The 22,824-nt window shown below is 45.9% G+C and overlaps 1 protein-coding gene across 3 annotated transcripts in view; it reads right to left on the bottom strand.

Moving 5' to 3' along the window:
- dcp1a (decapping mRNA 1A) overlaps positions 1–22,824 on the bottom strand; it is a 127,903-nt gene that overhangs the window by 33,787 nt on the left and 71,292 nt on the right. For 2 of the 3 annotated variants that reach the window (XM_072472496.1, XM_072472494.1), the window contains 2 exons: positions 20,297–20,435; positions 4,580–4,705 (listed from right to left, as the gene is read on the bottom strand). In XM_072472496.1, the coding sequence (XP_072328597.1) occupies positions 4,580–4,705; positions 20,297–20,435 (265 nt within the window). The remainder of the gene's footprint in view (positions 1–4,579; positions 4,706–20,296; positions 20,436–22,824) is intronic. The other variant, XM_072472495.1, reaches the window with a different exon arrangement.

The following is a 22,824-nucleotide window of genomic DNA, read 5'->3' as shown; positions in this document are numbered from 1 at the left end:
TTGGAGCACCCGGAGAAAACCCACGCAGACACAGGAGAATATACAAACACCACACAGTCGCCCAAGGCTGGAATTGAACCCAGGTCCCTGTTGCTGAGGCAGTAGTGCTAACCACTGTGCCACTCTGCTTATTTGCTACTGAAAGTTTTATCCATATCTTTATTACCTATAGGCTTGACTATTCCAATGCACACCTGACATATGTTGAATCCTCTGTAAACTGGTAATCATTCAAAGCCCTGCTGCCTTGCTCTAACACGCCAAGTTCCATTCTCATATCGTCAATGCACTTGCCTCATTTTAAATATTTTTTGTTTGCGTTTTCAAATCACTTATGGTCACACCCCTCCTCTCGCCCTACAAACCTTCATGGTCTCTGTGCTCCTCCAATTCTGGTTTCTTGTGCCACCCTCATTTTCACTGCTTTGCCATTGGTGAACATGCTTTCAGTCGCTTAGTTCCGAAACTCTGGAATTTTCTCCACAAATCTCTCTGCCACTCTACCCCTTTAAAAGCCAATTCTTTTGACATATCTCCTTTTGTGGCCCAGTTTTACATTTTATCTGTAACACTCCTGTGAAGTGACATGGCACCCTGGACCAGTGTGTGGTCAACTCCAGCCCCACTTGACCCGGAGTTGCAACGCAGTTGAAATTAGCATTTATTTTAAAATACCCGAGGTCTTCGGCTGCCCAATAACTAAAGTCACCAGATATGTAAATTTGCACATTACATTAACATGTTATACATATGCAAGTTGCTGTTGTTACAATTACGGAGTAGGTTGACTTCTGGTGGCGGCATGTAGGAGGAAATAGTTCCCGCCTGGGTACTTGTTTTTTGGCACTTCATGCCCGGTTCCTGGGGTTTTATTTGGAGGACAAATTGTACCCATATGAAAGTAGAAGGAGCCTATTGTTGATGAATGTCATAAAAAGCTTGAACTAAGAGGAGGTGTGCGGGTGGAAAGATGGTGGCTGCGGCTTCGGCAGCCCCGATCACGGTAGACATGCTAACTGAGGTACTGGCAACTGAATTTCAACAGCATTTCGGAAGGCATCGGAGAGTCACGTTGCAACCCTTCGTAAATTGATCGAGGTAGTTCTGGGTCCTGTCCGAGCACAGTAGGAGAGAACTTTGGAAGTTGTGAAGGAGCATGGCGAGGTGCTGAAGGGGATGGAGAGGGCTATCAAGTCACAGCGACCAAATTGCCTTGCCGAGCCGGAGAAAAATAAGAGTCTGAGGGTGAAGGTGGATGACTTGGAAAATAGGTCGAGGAGACAAAACCTCAGTGGGATTGCCAGAGGGTGTGGGCTTCATGAATTCTACGGCGTATTTTTCACCGATGTTTGGTAAGATGATGGGGGAAGGTGCACTATTATCCCTTCCAAAGTTGGACAGGGCCCATTGAACACTCCAGCAGAAGCCTCGGACGAATGAGCCACCACGAGCAGCTATTGCTTGATTCCATAGCTTCTAGAAGGAGTGGGTCCTGATGCGGGCCAAGGAGAACAGTGATTCGAGGTGGGAAGGGAGCCTCATTAGAATTTACCAGGATGTTGGAACAGCATCGTATAAGAGTGTGGTTTGGAGTGATATACCTGACAAGGCTGCGGGTTACTTTTGGGTCAAAGAACTATTACTTTGACACTTCAGAAGAGGCCTAGGCTTTTGTTGCAGCGCATGGACTGGAATCAAGTTAAATGGGCTGTATACGAGGACTTTAATGGTTGTTTATGTGAAGGGGTTTGGGGGTATTTTGTATATATTTGTTGCTATTTCTTTATTTTTCAGATGGGATGGCGTTCATGGTGTGGGGGGCGGCATGGGGGGAGGGGGTCTCCACGGTGGCCTGGCCCGCGATCGGGGCCTGCCGATCGGCGGGCGGGCTTATCCCGGTGGGGCCTATGTTGCTCTGCGCCGGATCCCTGTAGGTCTCCACCATGTTGCGTCAGGGCCGACGCAGAGATGGCAACCCACGCGCATGTGCGAACTTGCGCCGGCTGTGGCGTGCATGCGCGGACATGCGGAACCAGTCTTGACACCCATATCGGCAGCTGGAGCAGCGTTTGTCGCTGCAGTGTCGTGCTAGCCGCCTGTGCGGCGCAGGATTGCTGACCCTACGGGCCAGATGACGCAGTCATCAAATGCTCCGGTGTTTATGATGCCGTCAACGCTTAGCCCCAGGATCGGAGAATCCCGCCCATGGTTCCCAGTGGGATTTTTTTCATTGTAGAGGTGTTGAATTTTGTTATATCCTTGCAGCCAGGACGGGTAGTGGTATTTCTTTCTCTCTTTTCTGCCCTAAGACCATAAGACATAGGAGCGGAAGGCCATTCGGCCCATCGAGTCCACTCCACCATTCAGTTATGGCTGATTTCCATGATTCTTTAACAAAAGGGAAATAGAGCAGGGGCTACCTTGCTAGCACTACATTTTTAGCTAGTGAACAGGAGCAAGGTGGGAGTGAAAGGCTGCGGACCTGTTTTTCATGGTTCAATGAACCTGGCATCTTTGTTTTGTTGGTGGTTGGGGCTGGTTAGGAGTGGGTATTGTTCTTATGTATGTAATCAACATGCACATTTGGGAGGGGTCTGGTTCAGGGAAGGGTGGATGTGAGCATGGGGAGAAGCCAGCCGCCTATTAGCTCAACAGTTGAGGTGGCAGTTGGCCTCCCGGGAGATTATTCGTGTTAGGGACTCAGGTGGAAGGTTGGTTTCTATCCCAGATAAAGTTAATGCTGCGTTTGAGGCCTTCGACAAAAGTCTCTATAGGTCGGAGCCCTCAATGGGAGGGGGGAAACTTGTTGACATTCTTAGATTTGTTGGAGTTTCTAGTGGTGGAGATGAGAGACTTGAAGAGTTTGAAGCCCTGTTAGGCCCCGAGGAGATCCTGACAGATATTGAGCGGAGGCAAACAGGTAGAGCTCTTGGGCCTGATGGATTTCCTGTGGAATTCTACAAGTTTGCAGGTCAGTTAGTCCCGTTGCTGGTTGACATGTTTGATGATTTCTTGACCCGGGCATCTCTGCCCGCTACATCTCGCAGACTTCTATTTCCCTTTTGTTAAAGAAGGATAAGGACTCCATGGTGTGTGGGTTCCACCAGCCTATTTCACTGTTAAATGTGGACGCCAAAATACTGGCTAAGGTTTTGATGTAAAGGCCCATTATGGAGGATCAGACAGGCTTTGTTAAAGGGCCAGCAATTGCCAACCAATATTCAGCGGCTGTTGAATGTTGTTCTCTCCCCGTCTGGTGGTACTGAGGCAGCTGTACTTGCATCGTTGGATGCCGAGAAGACATTTGAAAGGGTGGAGTGGCGGGTGGAGAGGTGGTACCTTCTTGAGGTTCTGTCTAAGGCCAAAATTTATTTTTTGGGTAAGGTTACTGTTTAAGGCCCCAGTCGGATAATGTTCGTACCAATGCCTTGAGCCCAGGGAACTTCCGATTAAATAGGGGGACAAGACATGGGTGTCCAATGCCCCCCCCGCCACCTCGATCCCGCAAGCCCAAACTTTGCCGTCAATTAAGGATATGGAGACAATTCAGGCAGCACTTTAAGCTTAGGGCCAGATCGAGGATGGCCCCAATTTATGCCCATCACTTATTTGTGCCTTCGAGACTGGACGCCACATTTGGCATGTGGGAAGGGAAAGGGCTTGAGAGATTCGGGGATTTGTTTGTGGAGAGACAGTTTGTCAGCATGGAGGAATTAACAGCAAAGTTTGGGCTTGTGGGGTCGAACTCGTTCAGGTACCGCCAGAAAAGGAATTCAGTACAAAAGGCCTTCCCAAACATGTCCTGTGGCACCGCCACGTCTCTGATGGAAAGGATCCTTTCGCTGGCAGGGTCGGAGGAAGGTAGGCATTGGCAGGCAAATTCTGTCTGAGGATTCGGACTCGGTGGATGAGGTGAAGGCGAAGTGGGAGAGGGAGTTGGGACCTATAGTGGATGAGGAGTGGAGTGAGGCCCTTTGTAGGGTAAGCTCAATGTCTTCACGTGCACGTCTTGTTCTGAAATAGCATGAGCTGGTGCATAGTGTGCACCTGACCAAAGCTAAGATGAGTGACTTCTTTCTGGAGGTAGAGGACAGGCTCTGGTCTTGTCCCAAACTGGTAAAGCTTGTGTGTCTTTTTTTCCATACCATATCAGCGATTCGGAATAGTGATCTACAGCCTTGTCCTCTGGTGGCTATTTTTGGGGTGCCGGACTCGCTGGGGCTGGAAACGGGAGTGAAGGCAGACACCCTTGCCTTTGCCTCATTGATTGCCTAGATTCGGGTCCTGCTGGGGTGGATGTTTCCTATTCTGCTCAGCACCCTCGGTATGGTTGGGTGGCCTAATGGAATTCTTGTACCTGGAGAAAGTGTTAGGGGGGGGAGAGGTGTTAGGTGACGGGAGGGGTTCTTTGGGGGTTGTTTCTCTTTTCTGTCGATACTATATGAACGTTTGGTTGGGTTTTTGAGACATTGGTTCTGTGTTACATTTGCTGTGGGTATTATGGGTTTGGATATATAATTTTTTGTAAAATGGAAAATCTTTACTAAAAATATTTTTCAAAAAACGGAGTTAAAACTACCTTGTTGTGGTGCTGCGCTGGAGAAGAGGTATGTTCATCTATTGATGACTTTTTCACTGCTAGGCCTACAGTGCTGTGTATGCCTGGAGAGCTTGATAAAATACTTGAATCATCAAATTGATATGTCTAAAAGAGAAATATATATTTTTAGAAGGGCAAACATTATATTCGATATTGATTCAGTTAACATTTCAGCTATGGTGATATATATCAATTAGTACCAGAGGAGAACTAATAGTACAAGTTCTGACTATAAAATGTAATTACACTGATTAAACGGAAAGCTTCAATAGACAGCAACCATGGACATATCCTCAAGTTTGAATTTCTGGATCTATTTTCAGGCTGCATGGTGGCGTAGTGGTTAGCACTGCTGCCTCAGGACCTGGGTTCGATCCCAGCCCTGGGTCACTGTCCGTGTGGATTTTGCACATTCTCCCGTGTCTGCGTGGGACTCACCCTCGCAACCCAAAGATGTGCAGAGTAGATGGATTGGCCATGCTAAATTGCCCATTAATTGGAAAAAATAATTGGGTAAAAAATACTTTCATAGCACATCACCACCACTAGATGGCAACTAATCTCCTTTATTACAAAAAATAAAAATACTTCAATTTCTAGTTTAATACATAAAAAATTAATTTAGCCTTCATTCAAAATGTGATTATTTTCAACATTTATGTACCTTGAAGTGGTAGAAGTGTCCAACTGTAATCTAACATTTTAAGATCAAAAAACACTCAAGTTAAGTAGATTGCACAACTCAATGATCTGATTTGATCTTAAAAAAGGAAAGTCTGGAGACAGGGAGTGTGGAGAAATACTTTTTGCACAAAGTGTGCGCTTATGTTAAAAGAAAAAAACAATGAGCTTTTTAATTCCTTTGATTTCCAAAATATAACCAAATTTTATCTTTCTCGGTGTCACTCCTTTTCAGTGGCATGCAACTGCTTTTGTATTCATGGGTCAAAGATTCATGGAGCCTCGTAAGAAAACCAAAAACTTCCACAAATTTTTAGACATTTCAAAATGCTGATATACGGATGCGTGGTGTTCTGATACAGAAGTACTACTGGACAGGGCGGCAAACAAAAACTGAGTCACTTAGGCGGAGGAGTCACACATCACAGGGTAGATGCCACTGAAGCACAAGATTCATTTCCAAACCAACTTGTCAATTGCTCCAGAGGCACCCAATCCAGAAATGAATTCTTAAATCAAAGGAACCTGGTTATATTATGTTCTTCCATAGAAAAGGAGTAACATTTCGGACTACAGTGCTCCTTTAGATTTTCTTTATAAAGTTCTAACTCTTAAGTAACGAGCATCGCAATGCTCTTGAATTTGATTACTAGTACTTTCCTGATAATGATTATCCAATTTTTAGGGTGTCACGGTAGCACAGTGGTTAGCACTGTTGCTTCACAGCGCCAGGCACCCAGGTTCGATTCCCAGCTTGGGGCGGAGTCTGCACATTCTCCCCGTGTCTGTGTGGGTTTCCTCCAGGTGCTGCAGTTTCCTCCTACAAACCCCGAAAGATCTGTGAATTGGACATACTGAATTCTCCCCCCATGTACCCGAATAGGTGCCGGAATATGGCGACTAGGGGATTTTCACAGTAACTTCATTGCAGTGTTAATGTAAGCCTACTTGTGACAATAAAGATTATTATTATTAGGGCACTATTGACAGGGAGTAAAATTACTTAAGACAACAGATTTGTAATTAAGTCTATGTTAAGGTATTTTCAAAAATGTCCCACAGTGTTAAATTTTTATTCGGCTTTTCCATTAACTTATTGAATTTTAGTATTAGGGTATTTAATATACCTATATTATTTTTGTTTCAACACATCTGCTTCTCATTCATGTCCCAGTTCTTTGCAAGTTATTTCATTGAATTTACAGCGCAGAAGGCCATTCGGCCCATCAAGTCCGCATCAGCCCACGCCGCCACCCTCTCCCCTTCACCCAGCCTAACCTTTTGGGCACTAAGGAGCAATTTAGCAAGGCCAATCCACCTAACCGGCATATCTTTGCACACTGGGAGGAAACCCACGCAGACACGGGGAGAAAGTGCAAACTCAACAGTCACCTGAGGCTGGAACTGAACCCGGGACCCTGGAGCTATGAGGCAGCATTGCTAACCACTGTGCCACCGTGCCGCCCCTCGTCTGAATTTTGAACTTGAAAGTGCAAATTTCTGGGTCTTCTCAGTTGCTCTATGCTGACCATGCTGAAGAGTACATGAACATTTAATTCCAAAACATAAATTTTCATTTCAATAATTCATCAGTTATAGATGGCTTGAAAGATTTATGTCAAAACACATATTCTTTCAGTTTGTAGCTTTGCATTCTCCTTCAGTGTGTTTCTATATTGTCATGAAATCTTATGTGGCTGAGATGGAAGTGCTCATTTCTGCCAAGATATTACTTTTAGCTTTGAATGAAGCCATGATCTTATTGAATGGCGGAGCAGACCCGAGGAGCCGAGTCTCATCCTCTTAATGCGCTTGTTCATAAGTTAGGTTTACTTGCTTTTTCATAGAATCTACCGTGCAGGAGGCCGCCATTTGGCCCACCTAGTCTGCACCAGCTCTTAGAAAGAGCACCCTACTTAAACTCACACCTTCACCCTATCCCTGTAACCCAGTAACCCCACCTAACCTTTTTGGACACGAAGGGCAATTTATCATGGCCAATCCACCTAACCTACACATCTTTGGACTATGGGAGGAAACCAGAGCACCTGGAGGATACCCACGCACACACGGGGAGAACGTGCAGACGCCCCACAGACAGTGACCCAAGCCGGGAATCGAACCCGGGACCCTGGAGCTGTGAAGCAACTGTGCGACCCACCTCAATTTTTCTAAGGTTTATTCTTTTTTTAAAAATTTCATATCATACAAATGTGTGTTTCAGTATTGGTGAGCTGCCACTTCAATTTTTATTTACTTTTTCACAAAAGTTAACTGACAAAAAGTGGTACCCAAAGCAAAGGCCAAAAATAATCTTACGGAAAAACTGTTAACACCTATATTGATTGCACAAAATTGAATAATTGGAGGCATAAATATCGAATTGTTTCAACGTTTAATCCTCAGCGTCTCAGAACGAACAGTGGCTACAAAGTATTTTAGAATAAATAACCAGAGGCCACTCAAGAATTTCTCACTTTCATATTCAAATCCAGGACGGATAGAAATAGCTCAGATTAAAATCATGCATCCAAACCATGATTGCCCATTGTCAAATATCAAATAACATACTTGGTTAAGTATTATAAAGATCCTGATTTTGATAATCAAAGCTTTCTAGGATTGTATCCAGTAGACATTTTGAACTAAATATAAAATTACAAACTTCCCAGAATTTCACGTCATCCAGTAGGCTGGGCGTTTTGTTCCTGAGGTTTTAAAACTGTACTAAAGCAAGCAGGAAGGAGGGGGCGTCGCACGGTGCGAGCCGAGGTCACGGGGGGAAGCCGAGGTCCGCCAGAGTTTGCTGACTTCTGGGAGCAACATGGGGGGAGTAATTACGATAGCGGGGGATCTAGCGGGGGTGGGGGGGTGGGAATTACTGGGTTGCTGCTGCTGGGGAGAGGGGGGAGCTGGTATGGGAGGCGATGGGCAGGGGGGCACCGCCTGGGGGAAGATACAGCTGCGTGGGAACCGGGTGAGGAGCTGGAAAAAGGGGATGGCTAATCGACAAGGGGGGGGGGGTAGGAAGCCCCCCAACCCGGCTGATCACGTGGAACGTGAGAGGGCTGAACGGGCCGATAAAGAGGGCACGGGTACTCGCACACCTTAAGAAACTTAAGGCAGATGTGGTTATGTTACAGGAAACGCACCTGAAACTGATAGACCAGGTTAGGCTACGCAAAGGATGGGTGGGGCAGGTGTTCCATTCGGGGCTAGATGCGAAAAACAGGGGGGTGGCTATATTAGTGGGGAAGCGGGTAATGTTCGAGGCAAAGACTATAGTGGCGGATAACGGGGGCAGATACGTGATGGTGAGTGGCAAACTACAGAGGGAGACGGTGGTTTTGGTAAACGTATATGCCCCGAACTGGGATGATGCCAATTTTATGAGGCGGATGCTAGGACGCATTCCGGACCTAGAGATGGGAAAGCTGATAATGGGGGGAGATTTTAATACGGTGTTGGAACCAGGGCTGGATAGGTCGAAGTCCAGGACTGGAAGGAGGCCGGCAGCAGCCAAGGTACTTAAAGATTTTATGGAGCAGATGGGAGGTGTAAGACCCGTGGAGATTTAGCAGACCTAGGAGTAAGGAGTTCTCGTTTTTCTCCTATGTCCATAAAGTCTACTCGCGAATAGACTTTTGTGCTGGGAAGGGCGTTGATCCCGAAGGTGAGGGGAACGGAGTATACGGCTATAGCCATTTCGGATCACGCTCCACACTGGGTAGACTTGGAGATAGGGGAGGAAACAGGAGGGCGCCCACCCTGGAGAATGGACAAGGGACTAATGGCAGATGAGGGGGTGTGTCTAAGGGTGAGGGGGTGCATTGAAAAGTACTTGGAACTCAATGATAATGGGGAGGTCCAGGTGGGAGTGGTCTGGGAGGCGTTGAAGGCGGTGGTTAGAGGGGAGCTGATATCAATAAGGGCACATAAAGGGAAGCAGGAGAGTAAGGAACGGGAGCGGTTGCTGCAAGAACATTTGAGGGTGGACAGACAATATGCGGAAGCACCGGAGGAGGGACTGTACAGGGAAAGGCAAAGGCTACATGTAGAATTTGACTTGCTGACTACGGGCACTGCAGAGGCACAATGGAGGAAGGCACAGGGTGTACAGTACGAATATGGGGAGAAGGCGAGCAGGTTGCTGGCACACCAATTGAGGAAAAGGGGAGCAGCGAGGGAAATAGAGGGAGTGAGGGATGAGGAAGGAGAGATGGAGCGGGGAGCGGAGAGAGTGAATGGCGTGTTCAAGACATTTTATAAAAAATTATATGAAGCTCAACCCCCGGATGGGAGGGAGAGAATGATGGGCTTCTTGGATCGGCTGGAATTTCCCAAGGCGGAAGAGCAGGAAAGGGTGGGACTGGGAGCACAGATCGAGGTAGAAGAAGTGGTGAAAGGAATTAGGAGCATGCAGGCGGGAAAGGCCCCGGGACCGGATGGATTCCCAGTCGAATTCTATAGAAAATATGTGGACTTGCTCGCCCCGGTATTGACGAGGACCTTTAATGAGCTAAAAGGAAAGGGGACAACTGCCCCCGACTATGTCTGAAGCAACGATATCGCTTCTCTTAAAGAAGGAAAAGGACCCGCTACAATGCGGGTCCTATAGACCTATTTCCCTCCTAAATGTAGATGCCAATATCCTGGCCAAGGTAATGGCAATGAGAATAGAGGAATGTGTCCCGGGGGTGGTCCACGAGGACCAAACTGGGTTTGTGAAGGGGAGACAGCTGAACACGAATATACAGAGGCTGTTAGGGGTAATGATGATGGCCCCACCAGAGGGGGAAACGGAGATAGTAGTGGCGATGGATGCCGAGAAAGCATTTGATAGAGTGGAGTGGGATTATTTGTGGGAGGTGTTGAGGAGATTTGGTTTTGGAGAGGGGTATGTTAGATGGGTGCAGCTGTTGTATAGGGCCCCGATGGCGAGCGTGGTCACGAATGGACGGGGATCTGCATATTTTCGGCTCCATAGAGGGACAAGGCAGGGATGTCCTCTGTCCCCATTATTGTTTGCACTGGCGATTGAGCCCCTGGCGATAGCGTTGAAGGGTTCCAAGAAGTGGAGGGGAGTACTTAGAGGAGGAGTTGAACACCGGGTATCTTTGTATGCGGACGATTTGCTACTATACGTAGCAGACCTGGTGGAGGGGATGCCAGAAATAATGCGGATACTTGAGGAGTTTGGGGATTTTTCAGGGTATAAATTGAACATGGGGAAAAGTGAGTTGCTTGTGGTGCATCCAGGGGAGCAGAGTAGAGAAATAGAGGACCTACCGTTGAGGAAGGTAACAAGGGACTTTCGTTACCTGGGGATCCAGATAGCCAAGAATTGGGGCACCTTGCATAGGTTAAATTTAACGCGGTTGGTGGAACAAATGGAGGAGGATTTCAAGAGATGGGATATGGTATCCCTGTCACTGGCAGGGAGGGTGCAGGCGGTTAAGATGGTGGTCCTCCCGAGATTCCTCTTTGTGTTTCAGTGCCTCCCGGTGGTGATCACGAAGGCTTTTTTTTTAAAAGGATTGAAAAGAGCATCATGGGTTTTGTGTGGGCCGGGAAGACCCCGAGAGTGAGGAAGGGATTCTTACAGCGTAGCAGGGATAGGGGGGGCTGGCACTACCGAGCCTAAGTGAGTATTATTGGGCCGCTAATATTTCAATGGTGAGTAAGCGGATGGGAGAGGAGGAGGGAGCGGCGTGGAAGAGATTAGAGAGGGCGTCCTGTAGGGGGACTAGCCTACAGGCTATGGTGACAGCCCCATTGCCGTTCTCACCGAGGAACTACACCACAAGCCCGGTGGTGGTGGCTACACTGAAGATTTGGGGACAGTGGAGACGGCATAGGGGAAAGACTGGAGCCTTGGGGGGGTCCCCGATAAGAAACAACCATAGGTTTGCCCCGGGGGGAATGGATGGGGGATATGGAATGTGGCAAAGAGCAGGAATAACGCAACTGAAAGATCTGTTTGTGGATGGGAAGTTCGCGAGTCTGGGAGCGCTGACCAAGAAATATGGGTTGCCCCAAGGGAATGCATTCAGGTATATGCAACTGAGGGCTTTTGCGAGGCAACAGGTGAGGGAATTCCCGCAGCTCCCGACACAAGAGGTGCAGGACAGAGTGATCTCAAAGACATGGGTGGGGGATGGTAAGGTGTCAGATATATATAGGGAAATGAGGGACGAAGGGGAGACTATGGTAGATGAACTAAAAGGGAAATGGGAAGAAGAGCTGGGGGAGGAGATCGAGGAGGGGCTGTGGGCAGATGCCCTAAGCAGGGTAAACTCGTCGTCCTCGTGTGCCAGGCTAAGCCTGATTCAGTTTAAGGTATTACACAGGGCGCATATGACTGGAGCACGGCTCAGTAAATTTTTTGGGGTGGAGGATAGGTGTGCGAGGTGCTCGAGAAGCCCAGCGAATCATACCCATATGTTTTGGTCATGCCCGGCACTACAGGGGTTTTGGATGGGGGTGACAAAGGTGCTTTCAAAAGTAGTGGGGGTCCGGGTCGAACCAAGCTGGGGGTTGGCTATATTTGGGGTTGCACAAGAACCGGGAGTGCAGGAGGCGAGAGAGTCCGATGTTTTGGCCTTTGCGTCCCTAGTAGCCCGGCGCAGGATATTGTTAATGTGGAAAGAAGCCAAGCCCCCGGGGGTGGAGACCTGGATAAATGACATGGCGGGGTTCATAAAGCTAGAGCGGATTAAGTTCGTTCTAAGGGGGTCAGCTCAAGGGTTCACCAGGCGGTGGCAACCGTTCGTCGAATACCTCGCAGAAAGATAGATGGAATGGGAAAAAGAAGGCAGCAGCAGCAGCCCAGGATCGGGGGGGGGGGGGGGGGGGGGGAGAACCAGAAGGACTCTCAGGGTTGTTAATATATACTGTATAATATGTATAGGTCGTTGCTACAGATAATTATATATTGGACTGTTAAATTATATTTTTGGAGAGTGTTACTTGTGATAAGGCAGTTGCCAATTAGGGTTAGTTTTCATTTTTGTTATTTATTATTTATTCTTTTTTTTTTTGTTTATAAAATAGGTCATTGTTATTTGTGTTGTTATAATATTGTGTAAAGGATGCACAATGTACTGTGTTGGTTGACCAAAAATTTTCAATAAAATATTTGTAAAAAACAAAACAAAACACTGTACTAAAGCCCAAAAGACAACTTTACAGAACAATTCCAAAAGCACATACCTGCAACCAGAATCAAAAAAATAAAATAACCATTGGCCTATGTCTCTCAAGTCTGAGAAAAAATGCACATATGGAATCAGGAAGGCTTTCTGCTACACACTGCTATCCAGTAACTTCTCTTGGGCGTACATATCTAGGCGGAGGGAGCAACTTGAACAATGGTATCCCAAATTTCCTCACACATGGCAAAAGTTTGTAACAGCCTGGCTTCTCCTCTTAATAATTAAAATCTGATGAGGAGCTGATTAAAGCTCCTACACAGGATTGTTGTCAGCTTCCGCCACAAGTTAAAATCAACCCTTTCACATCTCGGCTCAAAAAGGTGAAGAACAGCCAGCAACATTTAGCTTTTTTCTTGTAAAAAAACAAAAAAAAGAGGCACAGGACACAAAAACTAGGAACTATGCTATATCTTTACATTGCAGTGGTTATGCTCTAGCTGGAGTACTGTATCCAATTCTTGTCAACACATTTCGCAAGGATGTTGCAGCCTTGGAGAGAGCCCAGAGGAAATTTACTGGACTTGTACCTTTTACTCCAGTTATGTGGAGGAAAAACTATGAGAGAAACTGGGATTGCTTTCCTTACAACAGAGAAGGCTAAAGACAGATTTATATAGATATTCATAATCTTGAGTTTTGATAGAGCAAGGACAAAAAGCTTCCCATGACAGAGGAAAAGTATTCTTATGTGGCAAGTTCTGATCTAGAAAAGTACTTCCTGAAAATGTTGCAGCAGATTAAATAATAACTTTCAAAGGGAATTGGAGCAATATCTGAAAATGAAAAATTTGCTGGGCTTTGGGACAAAGCAGGGGAGTGGGGCTAATTGGATAACTGGCAAAGAGCCAGCACATGCATGGTGGACCGAATATCACAGCTGTATTGCGAGAGGACACCTCAGAGGGCAGTGAGGCTCTGTGCGTAGAGATCAGGAATAAGAAGGATGCAGTCACACTGTTGGGGGTTTACTACAGGCCTCCCAACAGCCAGCGGGAGATAGGGGAGCAGATAGGTAGACAGATTTTGGAAAGGAGTAAAGGTAACAGGGTTGTTGTGATGGGAGACTTTAACTTCCCCAATATTGACTGGGACTCACTTAGTGCTAGGGGCTTGGATGGGGCAGAGTTTATAAGGAGCATCCAGGAGGACTTCTTAAAACAATATGTAGATAGTCCAACTAGGGAAGGGGCTGTACTAGACCTGGTATTGGGGAATGAGCCCAGCCAGGTGGAAGTTTCAGTAGGAGAGCATTTCGGGAACAGTGACCACAATTCAGTAAGTTTTAAAGTGCTGGTGGACAAGGATAAGAGTGGTCCTAGGGTGAATGTGCTAAATTGGGGAAAGGCTAATTATAACAATATTAGGCAGGAACTGAATAACCTAGATTGGGGGCGGTTGTTTTTTTCAAAAATATTTTTTTTTTTCCTTTTTCACATTTTCTCCCAAATTTACACCCACTAACACTAAACAATAATCAGTAACAAATATGTCAATCCCCATATCAATAACAACGATCCCATCCTCCCACCAAACATTAGTCCACATGTTCACATAAACAAATGACAAAAAGGAATCAGGAATCACCCATAGTCACCATTAACACCCAACCCTTCCACCCAACCCCCAACTAGTGTTCGATGTTTTCCAGTTCTTGAAAATGCATAATGAATAATGCCCATGAATTGTAGAACCCCTCCATCCTTCCCCTCAGTTCAAACTTAACCTTCTCAAGAGTCAAGAATCCCAACAGGTCCCCTGGCTACGCCAGTGCACAGGATGGAGAGGTGGCTCTCCAACCCATCAGTATCCGCCTTTGGGCGATCAACGAGGCGAAGGCTACAACATCTACCTCCGCACCCGTTTCCAACCCTGGCTGGTCTGACACCCCGAATATGGCCTCCCGAGGGCCCAGGTCCAGTTTCACGTGCATCGCTTTAGAAATTACCTTAAAAACCTCCTTCCAGTAATCCTCTAGCTTTGGACAGGACCAAAACATATGAACGTGATTTGCGGGGGGGGGGGGGGGGGGGACGACACAACATTCACACACATCTTCTACTCTTTCAAAGAATCGGCTCATCCTCGCCCTCGTGAAGTGTGCTCTGTATACCACCTTCAGCTGTATCAGCCCCAACCTCGCGCACGGGGTGGAGGCATTCACTCTCCGGAGCACCTCACACCAGAACCCCTCCTCCATATCCTCTCCCAACTCTGCCTCCCACTTTGCTTTGATCCCTTCCAGTGGTGCCTTCTCCTCTTCCAAAATAGCTCCGTACACCACTGACACTGCCCCCTTCTCCAGTCCCCCTGTCGTCAGCACCTCCTCCAGCAATGTGGAGGCCGGCTCCACCAGGAAGCCCTGTATTTCCTTTTTGGCAAAATCTCGAACCTGCATGTATCTAAACATTTCCCCCTGCACCAGCCCATACTTCACTTCCAGCTCCTTCAATCCTGCAAACCGACCCCTAAGAAACAAATCTTTTAGTCTCTTAATCCCCTTCTCCTCCCATTTCCGAAAATTTCCATCCCACCTCCCTGGCTCAAATCTGTGGTTCCCCCGAATCGGCATTTCCCTTGACCTTGCCCCCAACCTGAAGTGTTGGCGAAACTGCCTCCAGATTTTCAATGAAGGTATTATTACCGGACTCCCTGAGTATTTCCCCGGAGCTATCAGGAGCGGCGCTGTTGCTAGTGCTTTCAGTCCTGACCCCCTGCACAGACCCTCCTCCATTCCGACCCACTGGGAATCAACCCCTCTGACCCAGCTCCACACCTTCTCCACATTCGCCACCCAGTAGTAATACATCAGGTTTGGAAGGCCCAAACCCCCTGCCTGCCTTCCCCTCTGTAGCAGCACCTTTCTCACTCTGGCCACCTTCCCTCCCCATATGAACGACTTAATCCTTCCCTCAATCTCTCTGAAAAAAGCCTTTGGCAGGAAATTCGGCAGGCATTGAAAAATAAACAGAAATTGCGGCAACACGTTAATTTTAACCGCCTGTACCCGACCCGCCAGTGACAGAGGGAGACCATCCCACCTTGCCAGATCAGCTTTCACTCTCCCCACCAAACTAGAAATGTTGTACCTGCGGAGCCCCCCCAACTCCCAGGCAACCTGCACCCCAGGTACCTAAAGTGAGTCCCTGCCCTATGGAATGGCAGCCCACCCAACCCTGCCCCCATCCCCGGCCGATTCACCACAAAATACTCACTCGTCTAGATTTAGTTTGTACCCCGAGAAAGACCCAAACACTCGAAGCAGCTCCAACATTCTCCCTATCGACACACTCGGTTCCAACACGTATAACAGCAAGTCACCGGCATATAAGGACACCCTATGCTCTATCCACGTCCCCCCCCCCTCCCCCCGTGCATTTCCATACCCCCGAACTTCTTAATGCGATGGCCAACAGCTCAATCGTGAGTGCAAACAATAGGGGGGGGCAGAGGACATTCCTGCCTAGTCCCACGGTGGAGAGAAAAGTATCTCGAGCTGATGTTGTTTGTGCGGACACTCTCCCTCGGCTCCTTATATAGTAGCTTTACCCAGTTCACAAATCTTGGTCCAATCCCAAACCGCTCCAGAACTGCCAACAAGTATCCCCATTCTACCCGATCAAACACCTTCTCAGCGTCCAATGCCACACCACCTGAGTTTCCTTCCCCCCTGCTGAAGCCATAACAACGTTTAATACCCTTCTAACGTTTGAAAAGAGCTGCCTCCCTCTCACGAACCCAGTCTGATCTTCACCTATCACCTTCGGGAGGCACTCCTCCAGCCTACCCGCCAGTACATTCGCCAATACTTTTGCATCCACATTCAGAATCGATATGGGCCTATACGACCCACACTCAAGTCAGATCCTTATCTTTTTTAGCAACAGGGAAATCGATGCCTGCCCCAAAGTTTATGGCAACACCCCCTTCCCTATCGCCTCCTCAAACATCCCCACCATCAGGGGTGCCAGCTTATCCTTGAATTTTTTAATAATATTCCACAGGAAACCCATCCAGCCCTGACACCTTCCCCGACTGCATTCTCCTAATTGTATCCTTTATCTTCTGCTCCACTATCGCTCCTTCTAATGTAGCCCTGTCCCCCTCCCCTAACCTCGGGTACTCCAACCCATCTAGAAATTCCTGCATCTCCCGGTCTCCCCCAGGTGGCTCTGACCTGCACAACCTCTCATGAAATTCCTCAAAAACCTTGTTAGTCAGATCCGGAGCCACCACCAACTTTCCTGCCCTATCCCTCACCTGCACAATTTCCCTTGCCGCTGCTTCCCTCCGGAGCTGACCTGCTATCTCCATGTTCATAAACTGCGCGCCTTGCTTCTCAGTTGGTGCACCGCCTTCCTGGTAGATAGTCAGTCAAAGCCAACTAGTTCCTTCCTCTTTTCCAGCTTTGCTGGGTCCCCATCTTCTGCATAACTCCTATCTACCTCCAACATCTCATCTATTACCCTCTGTCGCTCCTCTTTGCCACCCTGGCCTTAAACGAAATCACCTCACCACCGCCTTTAGAGCCTCCCAGACAACTGCCTTCGACACCTCACCCGTACAGTTGAAACCTACATATTCCTTAATTACCGTTTCAATTTTGTCACAGAACACTTGGTTGGGGGCGGATTTTGAGGGTAAATCAACATCTGACATTTGGGAGGCTTTCAAATGTCAGTTGAAAGGAATTCAGGAGCCGACATGTTCCTGTAAGGAAGAAGGATAAGTATGGCAAATTTTGGGAAACTTGGATAACGAGAGATATTGTAGGCCTCGTCAAAAAGAAAAAGGAGACATTTGTCAGGGCTAGAAGGTTGGGAACAGACAAACCCTGTGTGGAATATAAGGAAAGTAGGAAGGAACTTAAGCAAGGAGTCAGGAGGGCTAAAAGTGGTCAAGAAAAGTCATTGGCATATAGGGTTAAGGAAAATTCCACGGCTTTTTACACGTACATAAAAGCAAGAGGGTAGCCAGGGAAAGGGTTGGCTCACTAAAGGACAGGGGAGGGAATCTATGTGTGGAGCCAGAGGAAATGGGCGAGGTACTAAATGAATACTTTGCATCAGTATTCACCAAAGAGAAGGAATTGGTGGATGTTGAGTCTGGAGAAGGGTGTGTAGATAGCCTGGGTCACATTGAGATCCAAAAAGACGAGGTGTTGGGCGTCTTGAAAAATATTAGGGTGGATAAGTCCCCAGGGCCTGATGGGATCCACCCCAGAATACTGAAGGAGGCAAGAGAGGAAATTGCTGAGGCCTTGACAGAAATCTTTGGGTCCGCACTGTCTTCAGGTGATGTCCCGGAGGACTGGAGAGCAGCCAATGTTGTTCCTTTGTTTAAAGAGGGTAGCAAGGATAATCCAGGGAACTACAGGCCGGTGAGCCCTACGTCAGTGTTAGGGAAATTACTGGAGAGAATTCTTTGAGACAGGATCTCCTCCCATTTGGAAGCAAGTGGACGTATTAGCGAGAGCCAGCACGGTTTTGTGAAGGGGAGGTCATGTCTCACTAACTTGATAAGAGTTTTTCGAGGAGGTCACAAAGATGATTGATGCAGGTAGGGTAGTGGATGTTGTCTGTTTGGACTTCAGTAAGGCCTTTGACAAGGTCCCTCATGGTAGACTGGTACAAAAGGTGAAGTCACACGGGATCAGAGGTGAGCTGGCAAGATGGATACAGAACTGGCTAAGTCATAGAAGGCAGAGAGTAGGAATGGAAGGGTGCTTTTCTGATTGGAGGGCTGTTACTACTGGTAGTAGGGTTCAGTGCTGGGACTTTTGCTGTTCGTAGTATATATAAATGATTTGGAGGAAAATGTAACTGGTCTGATTAGTAAGTTTGCGGACGACACAAAGGTTGGTGGAATTGCGGATAGCGATGAGGACTGTCAGAGTATACAGCAGGATTTAGATTGTTTGGAGACTTGGGCAGAGAGATGGCAGATTGAGTTTAATCCGGACAAATGTGAGGTGATGCATTTTGGAAGGTTTAATGCAGGTAGGGAATATACAGTGAATGGTAGAACCCTCAAGAGTATTGAAAGTCAGAGAGATCTAGGTGTACAGGTCCACAGGTCACTGAAAGGGGCAACACAGGGGGAGAAGGTAGTCCAGAAGGCATACGGCATGCTTGCCTTCATTGGCCAGGGCATTGAGTATAAAAATTGGCAAGTCATGTTGCAGCTGTATAGAACCTTAGCCACACTTGGAGTATAGTGTTCCATTCTGATCGCCACACTACCAGAAGGATGTGGAGACTTTAGAGAGGGTGCAGAAGAGATTACCAGGATGTTGCCTGATACGGAGGGCATTAGCTATGAAGAGAGGTTGAATAAACTTGATTTGTTTTCACTGGAACCAAGGAGGTTGAGGGGTGACCTGATAGAGGTCTACAAAATTATGAGGGGCATAGACAGAATGGATAGTCAAAGACTTTTTCCCAGGGTAGAGGGGTCAATTACTAGGAGGCATAGGTTTAAGGTGCGAGGGGCAAGGTTTAGAGATGTACGAGGCAAGTTTTTTAACACAGAGGGTAGTGGGTGTCTGGAACTTGCTGCCGGAGGAGGTGGTGGAAGCAGGGACGATAGTGACGTTCAAGGGGCAACTTGACAAATACATGAATAGGACGGGAATAGAGGGATACGGACCCCGGAAGTGTAGAAGATTTTAGATTGGACGGGCAGCATGGTCGGCACAGGCTTAGAGGGCCGAAGGGCCTGTTCCCGTGCTGTACCTTTCTTTGTTCTTTGTCTGAATGGTGCCCTTCTGTGTGCATCATTCTATGATTCTATGACACATTAGTATTCTGATGCATTTTGGGATCCCGCAGCCATTACTGTTGTTCTTATATTCATACATGGATATATTTGCTTTTACATCCATACTTGCATCGTATCTGAACAGATTCCAGCTTCTCCAGATGAACACAAACAGGTCTGCAGCTGGATAGAATCTTTCATCAATAAAATATTTTCAAATCAATTTTAAATAGTTTGCAATTTACAGGAATACTTTATCGTTATCACCCATTGCCTTCCCTTTGGGTTTATGTTTCAGGAAAGGATTTTTCAAATGTATGTGAATTTGATTCCCAGCTTGTCTATACGGAGACTGCATGTTCTCCCTGTGTCTGCATGAGTTTCCTCCGGATGCTCCGGTTTCCTCCCACAAGTCCCGAAAGACGTGCTGTTAGGTAATTTTGACATTCTGAATTCTCATTCTTTGTACCCGAGCAGGCGCCGGAGTGTGGCGACAAGGGGATTTTCACAGTAACTTCATTGCAGTGTTAATGTAAGCCTACTTGTGACAATAAAGATTATATAATTAATCATTGTAGCCACGGATTATTTCAACATGGCAGGGCTACTTCAGTGTTTAATCCCTTTTTGTTGAACTTTCACATTAGAAATACTCAGCCCTTTTGCAACAAAATGCATTTATATAGGATTAAACATTTTCTTTTTACATCGAATACTCAAGTCAGCATCTGGATACACAAATATGAATGTTCATCATCCAAAAAGATGAATATTGCAAGTCAACATCTAGGCTTCATTGGTAAATCCAAAATAATAAAAATTCAGCCTTTGGAGAGGAGGATTGAATCTTTAAAGCAGTATGCAGAGTATAAACAAATTCTTATTACTGATACTTATTGTTGAGTGGTGTGACAATGACACACTGATTTGTTAAATGATACAATGCGAGATCTTCAAGAGGTTATCTTTCATCTTCAGAAAATAAAACTGTAACATTCACTATTCAGTGTTTATGACAGTTATTCCGAACAGTTCAAATCCTTACTTGTTCATACTCTTCTTTGGCTTTGCTAAGCATGTCTAGGATGTCAATAGAATTTTCTTCATCGTATCCATTGGGCTTGTTTGGAGTGGTTCTCCCCGGAGATTCCTGCTGGGCTCTTTGCGCTTCCATTTGCACCACCCTAAGGAAGCAGCAGCACAAGTGTTACACCAAGTAATTATCTAAGTAGCATAAAAGATTATCTATTCAGATCAGATGGTCCTAAAGTTGAATCCAGGTCAATGTTCAATTTAGTTTCTCTCAGCTTGGTGCCGCACATTTAAACTGACAGCAGGGGGAAGGAGTTGGAGAATTAGAGGCATTGTTCCTGATGATTGCTATCCAGCGACTTACGTTGGAAGGTGCACTTGTGGACATTTGGGGAGAATCAGCTACAAATAAAATCTTCCACAATCCAGCGTCAACATGTTCTCCTTGATTAAAATGTTTACAAAAAATTATTCCATTTGGTAATACAAAATGTTATTTCATTAAACAGTGTGTTTTGGCATCTACCCTTCACAAACTTTAGATGGTCCAAAATCATGTGGCTCAAGATTTCTCCTGTGTTATTCTGGGCCACAGGATTGATTGATATTTATTGCTGTCATTGTTACAAACTCCAATGGCTCCCTCTGTACCAGCAAACTGCTTTCAAGATCCTCATCTTAAATCCTTCTGTGGCCTTGCCCAGCCTACTTAAGTAAAGCTCTCCAGTTATACTTTGACTGTGAATTACTGTCACATTCCCTCCACTCCAGCACTAGACGTGAAGCTTGTGGCAATTACACCTGCCCTCGTATTTACTGCTGGGGAAAGAGAGAAATCCCTCATGGGGGACTCGAGAACTTGGTTGCAGAATTTCAATATAAGCGGTCTCACATTTAAGGTGAAGATGAAGAGAAATGTCTTCGCTCTGAATGTTTTTGGTCTTTGGAATTCTCTTCCCCAGCAAGCAGTGGAGGCAGGGTCATTGAATATTTTAAAGGTGAGTGAGACAGATATTCCGCTGGCAAGGAAATCAAGGATTATGGGAGGGAGGGTAGGTAGGAAAGTGAAGTCAAGGCCAGACTCAGATCAACATGATATTACTGAAAGGTGGAACAGGCTCATGGAGCCAAATGTCTTGGTCCTATTTCTCTTGACCTTATTCTTGGTCTATGCCTGCCAAATTATCACCAGCCACGATTTCCCCAACACTCTCTTTGTGGCTGTTGCATGAGCAGCCTTATAAAAATGGAATAGCCCATTTTAAATTGAAATGCTGCTCACTACTGATGTCCAGAAATGAAGATTGACCCTTTGACAGACTCAACTAACTTATCCCCGAAGAGTCAGAATTTTTAAGAAATCAGAATTTTTTTTGAAGTTTACTGCTTACATTATAGAAGCATTTATTTGTGGATGATTGGTGCAATAGCTTTGCAAAAGTCAAATTCAAACTTCTAGAAAGTATTAATTGCAATCATATACAGATACAGAATGTAGTGTTTTCACAGTTGAGATAAAATGTACTTCACTCACTTCAAAGTTCCACAATTACATTTTGGTTAGACCACCAAGCGAGGCATGTCTGATAGTCCACAATTGTCTGCTTTACATCAATGTCAGAACATTGATCAACAAGCTTATTTTCACCATGACTCCATGAACTTTTACAGTCTCAAGTAGCGAGAAACATTGATATCAGTTATCGTAACAAGTAAACCTTTATGAGGGCAGACCAGAGTACACAATTTTGTTAAAAAAGGTACTGAATATTCAAATCTTGTACAAAAATTTCCTAGTTAGCAACTTACTTTCTGTAGTTACGCTATTAATTCACTTCCAAATCTGGGTCACTTTCATGTTTTTCAATTCAACAGATTAAATAATACTGGGGAATGGTAGTGGTTAGAGGGTTTGGATGGCTGTATTCCCATTAATTCAGCATCTGAAACCGTGTGATACACTGGAACCTTTAATGCTTAAAATAATGGAGAGCATTTTTACATCTATATTAACTTGAATACAAAAAATAGTTTCATTGTGGACTGCTTAGAAAAAGAAGACAAAGACAGGTTGCTGACCTTCTTGATTGATACAACTTAAAATGAACAAGGCAACAGCTGCCACAAGAGCAGGTGCACTAACACCACTACCGTATCAATAAATATGTCATGCCATCGTAGCCAAAATTTAAATCTCAGAGGATATATTAAAACTTACTTAAAAATCAATCTCATCTAACTTCTACGCTCTATGTCTGAAAAATGCTTTTATTTGTTTCCTATTTCTTCAGCTGGTTTCCATACTATCGTTAGGCAGGAAGAAATCAGTGCAGGATAAGGCAAGATCACCCATCTATTTTGGAAGGGATTGCATCATACTGGTGACTAAATGTTATTGGAGTTTCATAAAAACAAAAGGTTCATAATGCAACAGAAAGCAACTGGAATGTAAATCACCAGATGCAACATTATTACTACTCTATGGATTTTAAATGAATGCAGTTCAACATGCTTCATTGTCTCCCTGGTCAGGGTGCAGGA

The sequence above is a fragment of the Scyliorhinus torazame genome, chromosome 13 (assembly GCF_047496885.1).
Source record: "Scyliorhinus torazame isolate Kashiwa2021f chromosome 13, sScyTor2.1, whole genome shotgun sequence".
Taxonomy (NCBI): Eukaryota; Metazoa; Chordata; class Chondrichthyes; order Carcharhiniformes; family Scyliorhinidae; genus Scyliorhinus; species Scyliorhinus torazame.
This window is presented reverse-complemented; position numbering and strand designations above follow the sequence as displayed.